Below are 13,256 nucleotides of genomic sequence, written 5' to 3'. Positions count from 1 at the left end.
GGAGTTAGCAAGGCACCTGACCAGGCACGACCTGTCCTTAGCTGCCATTGCTTACAGGCTGGTCTGAATGTTCACAGCAAAGTTCCTCGGATGCAGATTGGCACCAGCTGAGGCACATTGGCAGTGCAGTGCTGCTAGTCTTTTGCCTTTTGCAATAGGTGGGCAAAGCCTGTTGATAATCTCCCACATGCAAACATTCGAAATACAAGTACAGAGCCAATACTCAGCTTCAGATGCAAAGATCATCCCTGCATATGAGCAATGTAAACAGAATCAGGAAATGATCAGCTTTCTATAGCCACTGCACTTGGCCCCCTTTGTACAAGATTTGGTGCAAATATATAACAGTGGTTGCAACAACGGTTTGCATGTTCATATCAGAATCCAATAACGTCACACGCAATGGTGGGCTGGAGGTACCATGCCCATCCTGGGGAGCAGGACTTCCCGTGTTCCCACCTTGAACTTCTTGCTGTCTCCCACATGAAAACCCACAGTGCCCCCCCCCAAAAATATTGCCATGCAAAGAAAGCAGTTTCCCCAGGTGCTGAATGCACAATATTTCCCCAGCCGTCTCCTTCTGGAATTGTACCGGGAACACTCCCTTTGAGACAGCAGGCACCTTGTCCTAGACAGGCCTCCCAACGGAAACTGAGCGGCTTGCTCTGCACCAGCTAAGGCCGCTAGCGGGGCCTAAGTGTTGACGGGTGTGGGCAGATGTCCCAGCCCAGAAAGGATGAGGAATCTGGGTAATCATCAGGGTCTGTTGTCCCACCAGGATTTCCTGGGCCAGGCCTTCTGCACGCTGGGAGAGATTGTTGGCTCATCAGGAAGTCGCTTGGAGAAGCCGCTGACGTGAGTGTTGGGAACGTGCTGGGTGAAGGGTGCGAGATTATTGGGGCTTGAGCTCCAGAGATTAACAAGGAAGGCGGCTTAGTTGAGTCGCTTCTGATTTACATGGGGGTGAGCACTGTGGGAGTCACACCAGGTGACTGCGTGGGGGGTCGGGCCCAGTGGGTTACTCCTGGGTTACACTGGGTGAATGCAAGGGGAATCAGGCCCAGTGGGTTACTCCTGGGTTACACTGGGTGAATGCAAGGGGAATCAGGCCCAGAGGGGTTACTCTTGGGTTACACTGGGTGAATGCAAGGGGAATCAGGCCCAGAGGGGTTACTCCTGGGTTACACTGGGTGAATGCAAGGGGAATCAGGCCCAGAGGGGTTACTCTTGGGTTACACTGGGTGAATGCAAGGGGAATCAGGCCCAGAGGGGTTACTCTTGGGTTACACTGGGTGAATGCAAGGGGTATCAGGCCCAGAGGGGTTACTCTTGGGTTACACTGGGTGAATGCAAGGGAAATCAGGCCCAGAGGGGTTACTCTTGGGTTACACTGGGTGAATGCAAGGGGAATCAGGCCCAGAGGGGTTACTCCTGGGTTACACTGGGTGAATGCAAGGGGAATCAGGCCCAGAGGGGTTACTCTTGGGTTACACTGGGTGAATGCAAGGGGAATCAGGCCCAGAGGGGTTACTCTTGGGTTACACTGGGTGAATGCAAGGGGAATCAGGCCCAGAGGGGTTACTCTTGGGTTACACTGGGTGAATGCAAGGGGTATCAGGCCCAGAGGGGTTACTCTTGGGTTACACTGGGTGAGTGTGAGGGGAATTGGGTGCATTGTAATCAGGAGTCACTGTTGTGGTGTCCTGACAGGTGTCCTGCTCGCTCAGTGATGATAATGGTTTAGTTGCATGCTGTGTGCACTTCCTGTGTGTTGTGTTGGCTTTGTGCAAGTAGTCAACCCAGCAGCCCCCAAAACTCACATAATCAGATAAGGATTGTAGGTCCCCAGCCTGGTTTATTGTCACATGAACTACAGTCATAGTTGGCTGTAGAACCCTATACATATGTACCCCCTGACAATGGACCAGCTCAGCCAGTGGAAGGTCCCACTGCCTCCAGCCCAGACAAAGACAGCTCCCGCAGCACAACTTTATATACAGGTACATGCAAGCTACACATCATTCCTGATGTGTCGTGTTGCCACCCTCTGGCGTTACTTAGATACCACCCTCACGCTGCACCTGGTGGTTGGATCAAAACCTTTCTGTCCATCATGCTGTCACTTTAGACCCTTTCCTGAACCTGGGTCATATGTCCCTGCTATCTTTGGAGAGTGTGGGTACCACGATCCTTCTTAACAAGCTGTTGTTACCATCCTTCTGGAATGTGCTTTCAGCCTGTGCCCAGTACCAATTACTGTTTTACAGCTGGTACCTAGTACCAATGACTGTTCTACATCTGTGCCTCTTACCAATTAGTGTTTTACACTCTCAGCCCTGTTCGTGCTAAGTTCCAGCCTGCCTCTTGCTCACATCTTAGCTTTGTTTTAAATGAGCAAAGTCTTGACCATTGTTGCCTAAGCCTCAGGTCTAACACCAACCCTGGGCTTATATTCAGACTCATCTTACTACGTGGGATTACCCCTGGGTTACACCAGTGAGTGTGAGGGGAATTGGGCCCAGTGGGGTTACTCCTGGGTTACACCAGTAAGTATGAGGGGAATTGGGCCCAGTGGGGTCACTTCTGGGTTACACCAGTAAGTATGAGGGGAGTGGGGCCCAGTGGGGTTACTCCTGGGTTACACCAGTGAGTGTGAGGGGAATCGGGCCCAGTGGGGTTACTCCTAGGTTACACCAGTGAGTGTGAGGGGAATCGGGCCCAGTGGGGTTACTTCTGAGTTACACCAGTGAGTATGAGGGGAGTGGGGCCCAGTGGGGTTACTCCTGGGTTACACGAATGAGAATCGGGCCCAGTGGGGTTACTCCTGGGTTACACTGGGTAAGTGCAAGGGTAATTGGACCCTGGAATTACTCCTGGGTTACATCAGGTAAGTATGAGGGGAATTGAGCCCAGTGTGGTCACTTCAGGGCTACACCAGGTGAGTGCAAGGGGAATCGGGCCCAGAGGGGTTACTCCTGGGTTACAAGGAGTGAGTACGAGGGGAATAGGGCCTAGTTCTAGTGCCTGCTCCATTAGACACTCCCTATATTAGTCATTAGCCTGGCTGCACCTCCACTCCCAGCTGTACATGGGGAACAGCACCCTGCATGAGTGACATACAAATTCATACACTAGAACAGGGGTGGGAGGCGCGATGGCACTAACAGCCAGCAATCTGTCGCTAGGCATCTCTTTGGGATAATGACCTCCAAGGGTCACCATGGCAACCCATGTCTAGGATTTCTGGGCATCTTCAGGCACTGAAAAAGACTCAGGTGTTTAGCGCTGACCTTCACAGGGGGAGACATTGGCATATGCTGCTTACTGCTCCTGATGGAGAAAGGAGACCTGGAAGAGGGGTGATTTGAGGGGTTTGTTTTTTTTCCCTTTGAAATCTTGGGTATGTGAAGTCTAGTTTGCGTGCTGCTGCTGGAGGTTTCCTTCGAGGACCCAGAGTGGTGAGTTGGGAACCCGAAACCAAAGCAGCATAGGTGCCAAGGCATGATCAAAGATCACTTTTCTCCCAAATGTTTCTCAGGCCTTTGTGTTAAATGCCCATTAACACCCCCCCTCAAGTGCTTTGGACAGTCTGACCACTGTCTCTTTCCTCTCAGGGGCCAAGTTCTCACCTCCTTGGCACCTGCAAAGTCGTAACCCCGCTGGCTTTCCAGCCATCCAGAGAGCTCCAGCAAAAGCTTGCACAGCAGATGAGTCCTGAATTTCTAATGTATAAACCAAGCAGGAAAATCTTTTAAGACACTTTTCAGACCTTCCTCATCTATGCTGGGAAATATCCAACTCCCCACTGCGGGGGCCTGTGCAGCCATTCTCCCTGGGGACTCGCCCGCCCTGCACCGCATCGGTGATGTGGAGCTGGGCTCTCAGGCTTAGGTGGAGCAGGGCCTTGCTGAGCTGAGCCAGAGGCTGTGAAACGGGGGCTGGTCCCAGCGTAGGAGGGAGAGCTCTGGCTGTCAGGAGGCCTGGACGCTAGCTGTGCATGGTGGGTGCGCATGACACTGGCTGTTAGCCTGCTGATGTCTCTTCCCCTGCCCTGCTGGAACCCCCCATAGGGCTCCATGACACCGTGAAGCCCTTTCCTGCTCCTGGCTGTGCAGGGAAGGGAGGCTGATGGTCGGACCCTAGGCCCATGGGAGACCTGGGTCCTATTCCCTGCTCAGCACTAGACTGTGACCTTGGGCAAGTCATGTAGGGTCAGTCTCCATTTGGCCTGCTTATGCCCCCACCCAAAAATAGCAGGGTTGCCTTGGCCAGCTGCCCGCATACATGGTCAGTTGGGATTGCAGCTTGCCTGTGCTGCTGCCTGCACAGGGCTCCAACAGAGCTGGCCTGGGCACGTCTCCACCAGCTGGCAGACCCACCTCCCAGCTGAAATGGAGACATCCCCTGAGTCGGTGTGTGCTGGATCTGCACTGGGGAGAACAGTTCTGTCCTGGGGCACAGGGTGGGGCCAGGTAAAGACTGTGACCTGCTCAGATACTGCACTGGCTGGGACTGACCAGGTCCTGAGAGGGACTAAATCCATGTGGCCCCTAAGGCTGGTCACTGATCGCAATGGGGCTGGGCCCATCTGTGCTGCTGCCATTTGGGTGAGTGGGGTCTGTGTTCCCTGGAGAGGAGGGATTCCCACACTGGCCCGTGCTCCGAGTGCAGAGCAGGTGAGTGATGTGACGTCTGGGTGCTCCCTGTGATTCAAGGGGGGCTGCAGCGAGTTGAGTGAGAAGGGGAATGAAAGCTCCTGTCTCTCTGGGCATCAGCGGCTTCGGCTGAACTTCTTCAAAACCGGGCGGAATCACTCTTGATTTGGGTGGAGTCAGGCTTCCCAGGGCTGGGATCTGATCATGGAGGTTTCAAGCTCCCTTTGAGCAGAATCTGAACACAGCAGTGTGACGGTCTCCCTGAGCAAGTCTGACCAGGTCCGTTTCCGTCTCCTGCCACGCACAATTTAAATATGGCGTTTTCAAGGTTGTGCTCACCAAGTGGAATTTGACCGTGGCTGTTTCCAGTGTCCCCCTCTCGCATGGAACTGGAACGCGGTGGTTTCAGGTCTGCCAGGGGTGTGGTTTCCAGACCCCATTGGGCAAAATCTGAAAGGGTGTGTTGAAGGCTAGCAGGTTAGATTGTCAGGATCTCGTCCAGAAACCCCTGTGCCGATCGCCAGAGTGAGAAGAGCACAAGAACCACTTCCCCTTGTGGCCAGCTTTACCCTACCTGCCATGTTTCACCCTGGGACACGGGCCCGCCCCGCGCCTGAGCAGTCCCATGGTAGTGGCAGAAATACGGTTTTTTCTACACTAAGTCTGACATCCCCGATGGGTGGAGTCTCTTGCCGGGCTGGGCGTGGGCCGGCACTCCAGGATGGTGCTGGCTCTCCTGTTGCAGAAGCCAGTTTCCCTCCAGACATTGCTGCTCGGCGGGCACAGAGCGGAGCAGGCAGATCACAAGCTCGGCCTGCGTCTCCAGGAGGTGCCGGGAGAGCTCCAAGGCTCTGACTGCGGAGCAGCTGGGGATTGCTTTCCTTTCGCGCCTGCTGGGATGTGCTTTTGTCGGCGGCGTCAGGGGGCAGCTGTCGGCAGCCAGTAGGTTCCTGAACGGCTGCAGAACATAATTGGCCTTCTTGTTGTGAGCACCTGTTCTCATGGAGCACGGGGCAGCGCCACACAGCAGAGCTCTGACTCAGAACCAGACGCTCCACACTGCATGGCCACCCACCCAGCCTGTCCCAAGTGCGGGGTCAAGGCCGGGCTGGATTTTCTGGGGAGCAGGCTGCTCCAATCAGGAGTCCAGAGGGGAGGGCTCCAGGACATGACATCCCCTTCCTAGCCACTCCCACACACTGGCTCTCCTTGCCTGGCATAGCGCAGGATGGTGTCTCTGTGCGAGCCTTCTCCTCTCCATCCACTGCTGTCTGGAGCCACACTCCCTCGCTCTGGCATGGCCTAGCACCGTGTCACCGTGCCTGTGGCCTCCCTTGGAGCCAGGCAGGCTGATGCCTGGTGTGGAGAAGTCCCTGCCTCTGGCTCACAGCACTGGATGTGGGGCCCCCAGTGTGGCACATGCAGGGCACGCAGCTGGTGGGGCTGCAGGCCTAGGGTGGGAATGGCTGGCTCAGCTAATTGGCAGTGGGACTGGGTCTGCCCCGGAGGTTCTCAGTTACATGCAACTCGGCTCAGGCGTGACAGCAAGTCATTGCCGGCCAGTGGCTGTGTGGTGCAAGAAATGAGTTTGCTGGGTCTCAGACGTTCATTAGCTTCTTTCCTGGCTAAGCGGGCGCCAGTCTCCCCACTTGTCCCTGCCAGGGAGTGTGTGGGGGACATCCGGCGAGGAAGCTGCACCAACCCGTGCCCAGGCGGGGGCTGCCAGTCTGGTACCCGCACCCGCATTGAATTTACTCTGTGTCCAGATCCAACCAGCTTCTGGATTTCTCCTTCTGTTCAGGTTTGGTCACTAGAACGTTTCGAAGACAGATGGCTTGTTAATATCCGCCCCAGCCAGGCTCACTCCAGAGGCTCTCACAGCTCCTTGGATTGATTTGCCTTTCAGACTCCTATATTTAAGGCCCCTCCCTGTCCGACTCCACAATACATGTTCCACGTGCGCGTCTTGGATTAGTTGGATTCTCTCACTCGGCAGTCGTTTATCACCAGAGCCTCCTTGGGGAATTCATGTCTCTGACATAAAACTCTCCACTTTTCAGATAGCATCCATGGTGCATCCTGCAGGGACAGCTCCTGGAGGCAGGGCTGGCCCCTGAGGCAGCGGGGTTGTGTAGGGTGCAGGGTTATTGGCATCCTTAATGATCCCACCAGGTCCTTAGACGTGGAACCTGCCGAAGCGTCCAGCGGGGCCCAGTGCCTGCTGGCGGCAAAGGGTTCGATGTCCGAGCAGAGCTGCTGACAGCTCATTAGATCCAACACCTGCTTCTGCTGTCTTGCAACAGACGCACGCCTCCCTCAGACCTGCAGCTGGCTCCCACACCTCTCAGCGCATGGCCCCGGACTTGCTGTCTTAGAGCTTTGAGCACCATTGGCTCTGAGCATCCACCGTGCACCGCGAGAGGACCCCGACGGCCTGAAGCTGTCAGCAGGCACATACCAAGTGCTTCCTTGCAGTGCAGCACCCTGGCTGGGCCTCTTTCTTACAAGCCATTGCCAGTGGCTCAGTGTTAAACCGCTAACCTAAGGCACCTGGGCAGCAGGGCACAGCAGTGTTCATGTGGTGGGAGGGCGGGGCTGAGGGTTTGCTCATTTCAAGGTCTCGCCACAAGCTGCAGCACACCTGGGGTGGGGAGGTCTAGGAATCTGGACGGTCTCATCCCTCCCCTGAGTTGCAAGGGAGCCATGTGGGTTTCTGCAGTGTCTAGTTAAAATGTTTCCCTCCTTTGTGAAAGGTGCCCTGGTTTGATCCCAGGTGGAAACAAGAGAGCTGATGGCAGAACAAGGAGCAATGGTCTCAAGCTGCAGTGTGTGTGTGTGTGGGGGGGGGGTCTAGGTTGGATACTAGGAAAAGCTATTTTCCAAGGAGGGTGGGAAGCACTGGGCTGGGTTCCCCAGGGAGGGGGTGGAATCTCCATCCCTAGAGGTTTTTAAGTCTCGGCTTGACAAAGCCCTGGCTGGGATGATATAATTGGGATTGGTCCTGCCTTGGGCAGGGGGCTGGACCATGATTCTAGGTGTAGTGAAGGCTCTGGGGGCTAAACGTATAGGCTGTGTCTAGACTGAATCCCTTTTCCGTAAAAGAGATGCAAATTAGACACATCGCAATTGCAAATGAAGCGGGGATTTAAATCCCCCCCGCTTCATTTGCATAAACATGGCTGCCGCTTTTTTCCGGCTCGGAGCTTTGCCGGAAAAAAGCGCCAGTCTAGACGCGGATCTTTCGGAAAATAAAGCCTTTTCCGAAAGATCCCTTATTCCTTATTTTAAGGGATCCTTATTTTAAGAGGAATAAGGGATCTTTCGGAAAAGGCTTTATTTTCCGAAAGATCCGCGTCTAGACTGGTGCTTTTTTCCGGCAAAGCTCCGAGCCGGAAAAAAGCAGCAGCCATTTTTATGCAAATGAAGCGGGGGGGGGGATTTAAAGCCCCGCTTCATTTGCAATTGCGATGTGTCTAATTTGCATCTCTTTTACGGAAAAGGGATGCAGTCTAGACACAGCCATACAGCCCAGCAAGGGCTGGCTGGGGGGAGGAAGTGGCTATAAATACCCCCCAGGTAACAATGTGAGCAAGGGAAGGGAATTACTCAATGTCTCTGGAGCAATGGCCTGGTGCCAAGGAAGAGAGGAGTGAGGAGAGCAGGGAGAGGCTGGGGCGGGATGGAATAAATGGACCTAGAGAGTCACAGGCTTGACCGTGACCCCAGCAGTGTTCCATGAGTGTTAGAGTGGTGCACGGTGACAGCCTGCTCGGTGCCAGGGCCAAGGCCCCCTCAAAGCCTCTGTAACACTTTCGTAATGAGACAGAATGGAAGGGAAACTAGTTGAAGCCTTGGTGATATGAAGGAGGGTTGCATTGCAGCAGCCTGGCCTTGCCCTCTCCCCATGTCTGACATAAAGGCTGTCTACACGCACGCCAGAGGGCAGCCCAGCTGTAAGGCACACGGGGTAGCTTCTCTTGGCTGGCAGGAAAGAGCTCTCCTGCCGACAAAATCAACCCACCCCCAGTGGAAGGCCCAGCATTGTCCGTGGGAGAGCGTCTCCCCGGCACTTTTTGTTGGTAAAACTTTTTTTTCCCACATCCCTGACGGATGAAAGTTTGACCAATGACAGTGCAGTGTAGGCATAGCCTGAGGTGGTATCAGTGTTGGTAATCACAGCCCTGCGGGCAAAGGGAGTTGGGCTAGAGCTGACATCACACAACCCCAACCGAACACACAGGCGCAGCGAGGGGGAACAGAAGAGCCAGGAGAGAAGACAGCTTCTGTCTCAGGGCTTGACTGTTACTCACAATGACAGTGCTGGAAACCCAGGCAATTTGTACCAGCCTTGGGCTGTTTGGGGCACTGCGTGTACCTGCTTTCTGGCCCTGGGCTCACAGCGGTGCCGTACAGTCATAGACAATTGAGCCAGGCTCTTATTAGACAGAGGCAAAAGCAGAGATGCCGAAAAGAGCAGAACGGGGGGGAAGGAAAAGCTCACATGGTGGTGGGGGCGGCCATATCTCACGTTTCAGATGCGGGGTGGAATTTAGACAGAGCTGGGGGAGGTGTCCTCCGGGTTCCCTGCTTAGGATGTCTCTCAGCGTTACAGGGGTCACTGGAGGGGGGTGTCTATGGTGACAGTCTGCCAGCATGGCAGCCAGCTTTCCTGAAGGGTTCCCTTGAGGGCCCCAGAGGAGTGATAGGCAAAATAGCTCAGCCCGTCTGTATTTCATCCCCCAGCTAAGCCTCATTTCCAACACAGCAGTCTGGGCCCATTGATTTCCAGTCCCACACGTCTCAGGTGCACCCAGCACATTCCTCACACGACCCGGGGGTTATAGCAGCAGCCTTTCTGTCTGGACGAACTCAGTCTCTGTCTTGCTTCCTGCCCCTTTCCCCTCACCGTTTGCCAGGACGCTGTGTGAACTTCGCTCCCTTTGCACGGCGGGTCACTGGAGAGGCCCATCAATCACACCCTAAAGGCCGGAGGGAGGAGCCGAGCTGAGCTGACCCTAGAGAGGGTGGGGAGAGCTGTGAAGGGTTTGGTTCAGCCTGGATGATCCATGTGGGGAAGAATGGTCAGATGGCTATTGCCAAGGGCATCTGGGTGCAAATTCCTGTTCCGCCACTGACTTACCCTGGGTCTGTGGGCAAGTCACTGTCCTGTTCTGTGCCTCAGTTTCTCCAGTCTGTGAAATGGGGATGCTGCTGCTGGCCTGGCTCCCATGGGATTCATTCATTAATGGTTTAAAAGGGCTTTGAGTTTTAGGTGTCAATCAGCAAAGCTCCATTGTCTTCCATAGGCTGCGGATCTGGCCCTGTGGCTTTCTGGAAGTGGGGCAAACCAGCCCTTTGCACTTCCCGGGCGAGCGTTTCACCTGGCGGAAGGGGTTCAGCTCCCTTGGAGCCGTGGGGTGCACCTCTTCACACCACTTCTGCCCTGCCCTGCTCTGCCCCAGGACAGCCTGGGAGGGCTCAAATGACGCTGCACAGTGTGCTAGGCACCCAGGAACAGGCTGGCTCCTCTGGATGACGGGCGGCGCACAGGCTGCCAAGGCGCCAGGCTGGCATGAGCAGCAGGTGCCAGTGCTCTGTCCTGCAGCTTTGGCACTGCCTGGGGGCTTGTGGGCAGTGTGAGTCGGGGGACGATGGAGGACAAAGATCGGCCAAACTCCAGGTCACTTCGCTGCAAGGCCACTGTGGGCTTTATGGTGAGGACTTGGTGGGGGCTTTTCCCATGTCCCATTCCCAGCCCCCCAACCCCAGCGCAGGAGGTCTGGTGCCTGCCACAGCAGCTGGCTGATGCTGGGGACAGGCTGGTGAGCTGGCCACGGTCCCGAGGAGTTTCATCCTGGCACATGCACAGATTCCAGCACCTGCTTTCGTGGTTTTATCTCCCGTCGCCCAAGCTGAGCTCAGTCAGTGAGTGTCCGTGGACAGGGAGCAGAGCGCCACAGAGATGGGGTGGGGGCAGCTCCCCAAGGCACCATTCTCCATCCTTGCTGCCTGGCCAAGCCCGTGGCTCAGTGCCAAGCCTCTCAGCATCTCTGCTCTGGCTCTGCAGCGCTGTCCTCACCCTCCTCTGGATCCTGCCCTACCGTCCTCCCCACATGGGGGCATTTAGTTCTCTGCACGTGCCCCAGAATCCTTTGCAGCAGCATCCCTTAGCCAATGGGAGCTGCAGAACCAGACTCTATGTGTAGCTCCCACCCCCGAGTGCCAGTTCCACAGTACTCATTGGCCAGGAACTACAACCAATGGGAGATGCAGGGACCTGGTGGCTGCTTCTGGAAGCCATGGAAGTTAGGGAGCCTGTCCCAGCCCCACTGTGCTGCCAGCCGGTCAGCAGTGCCAACCAGCGCCACCAGGGCCCCTTCCAAACCAGCGTTCCGGGCGAGCACTGGATGCCTGGCCAGCCTATGCAGTCAGGGGAAGAGACCCGGGAGGGGGGATTTCGGGGCTGGCAGCAAGAGGTGCACACTGGTTTGGGACTGGCTCACTGGGGACGTGGAGATGCTGCCATAGCTGTGCAGCTCTATGGTAAAGGCCATGCCCACAAGGCAGCCCCTGAGCCAGGCTTCATGTCAGCCCAAGAGAGTTGCCCATGCTAGCCTGGGGAGGGGCCCCAGTGCCGGGGTAGCGTGTCCCTGGGACCATCTAGCAGCCTGTCTAGGATTCCCTGAATGAGCCTTTGGGTCCCTGCTGTGGCATGGTCGGGCACATGGGCTTGGATCCTAGCCACCCTGGTGTGGTGTGGGGGAGCAGCCACTGGGCCCTTTCCTACTGCCAGCCACGCTGTGGCCTGCACTGCCAAGACGCCTGCATGGCCTGGCGTTATCGGCCCACCACAGATACCCCTGCTGTCCTAGAGGGCACCTGGCCAGAGGCATAAAGGATCTGCCGATGAAGGGTTCTGGGGTCGGCAGATCCTCTTCTAGACTGCCGCGCTGTGCCGACATTCAGCTGATCGGCACAGCATGGCGGCCGTTTTTATTTAAATTAAGCAGTGATTATTTAAATCGCCGCTTCATTTCCCTTTGCTGTCCTGCCTAATCTACATGGCTCCATCGACGGAGCGATGTAGTTTAGACACACCCTGAGTCACCAAATGAAATGAATAGGCTGCAGGTTTAAAACAAACACAAGGACGTTTTTCTTCACTCAGCGCAGAGATTGCCACACTCTTCGGTGACATGGGGGGGGGGTCTGGCCAGATGTGCCTGGCTGTGCTTGTCACACTGGGTTCCCTCCTCCTTGTCCCCAGCCAGGCTGGGGAGCACTGGCCAGAGGTTATAGCCCCAGGCACGTGTGTTCTCAGGGAGCCTGGTCCAAGCTAACCTCCCTCTCTCTGTTTCCTGGCAGGATGGGGGCGTTCACGTTACATTCCAGAACGGGGAAGCCCACACCGTCCGTCTCCAATGGGTGAGTCACAGCTTCCCAGAGATCTGCACTGGCAGCGCGTGTGGTCTCTTGGCTAGAGACCGGCCGTTTCCTGCGCGCTCAGCCTGACACCTGTGGCCAGCCCTGAGCAGGGAGCCATGCAGTGCCAAGGAGACCTGCGCTAGCCCAGTGTGAGAATGCCCCGTCCAGCGGCTGGCTCCGTTGCTGCTCCAGGGTGCCAGGCCAGGTCATTTCATGGAAGCAGGCCCAGCTCCTGCACAATCAGCCTCACTGATGTCCTGAGTTCAAATCTCCCAGTTAACTCAGTGGGGCCTGTTATTAACAGCACCACGAGAGGCCGGACTTCCGTCCACAATGATGGGCCGAGTCCTGCAGTGCCTGGCCCCAGTTCTGGTCTTTTCTGGACGGGGCTCTAGTCATGCCGGCACCCGAAGCCAGCCGAAGTGCGACGGGTCTCTTTTCAGAAGGGATGTGAAAGGCAGCGGGACTTGTGCTCCTAAGGCACTTCCGTGTCTCTGGCCATAGAACCACAGACGATGAGGGTGGGAGGAGGCCTCCGGAGGTCAGCTAGTCCCCCCCACCGCCCCCATCTCCTCTCATAGTCGGATGCTTGCATCTCCCCAATGGCCAGGCGCCTTTGCTCCCTGACAGCTGCCGTAGGAAGGCCGGATTCGTTTGCTGTGCCCCCACCCCATGCAGCAGCAGAAATAGGGTCGAATGGGCAAGTCCAGCTGACCCCCAACTCGGTGCTCCAGGGACAGCCTCCCCACAGGGTCCTCTTTGGTCCCACACCAGGGGGTCAGCCTGACCAGAAATTGAGCCACGCTCCCTAGTCCTGACCACGCCTGATGCTCAGGGTTTGCCAGGTCCTTTGGCTTGGACTCTGCTAGCACTGACGGGGTCTGTCTGTTCGAACCTGCCCTGTGATGCTGGCTGAGGGGCGTCAGGCCGCCTGGGTTCTGTTCCCTGCCATATGCATGGTGACCCTCCCTTCACTGCCTGCGTTTCTGGGTCCGGGACGAGAAGAGACCCACGTCCCCGAGGAGCTCTGTGGCTAGATCAATGAGGTGAGGTGGAGCAGGGCGCTGCCGGGGGCGGGGGCAGCAGACGCAGGGGCAGGAAGCTGTCACGTCTTGTGCCCAGCGCGGTCAGTGCAGCCGCTGCCCGCCACACGGCTCTGGAGCGGAAGGGCTGAAC

The 13,256-nt window shown here is 56.4% G+C and overlaps 1 protein-coding gene across 1 annotated transcript in view; it reads left to right on the top strand.

The window, feature by feature from the left end:
- Window positions 1-13,256, top strand: part of CPNE5 (copine 5) — a 181,423-nt gene that overhangs the window by 61,131 nt on the left and 107,036 nt on the right. Inside the window, exons 6-7 of the mRNA XM_075910080.2 lie at window positions 779-855; window positions 12,021-12,080. Of these exons, the coding sequence (XP_075766195.1) occupies window positions 779-855; window positions 12,021-12,080 (137 nt within the window). The remainder of the gene's footprint in view (window positions 1-778; window positions 856-12,020; window positions 12,081-13,256) is intronic.

The sequence above is a fragment of the Pelodiscus sinensis genome, chromosome 27 (assembly GCF_052426305.1).
Source record: "Pelodiscus sinensis isolate ZL-2025 chromosome 27, ASM5242630v1, whole genome shotgun sequence".
NCBI lineage: Eukaryota > Metazoa > Chordata > Testudines > Trionychidae > Pelodiscus > Pelodiscus sinensis.
Note: the sequence above shows the minus strand (reverse complement) of the source record. Positions and strands in the feature narration are given on the sequence as shown.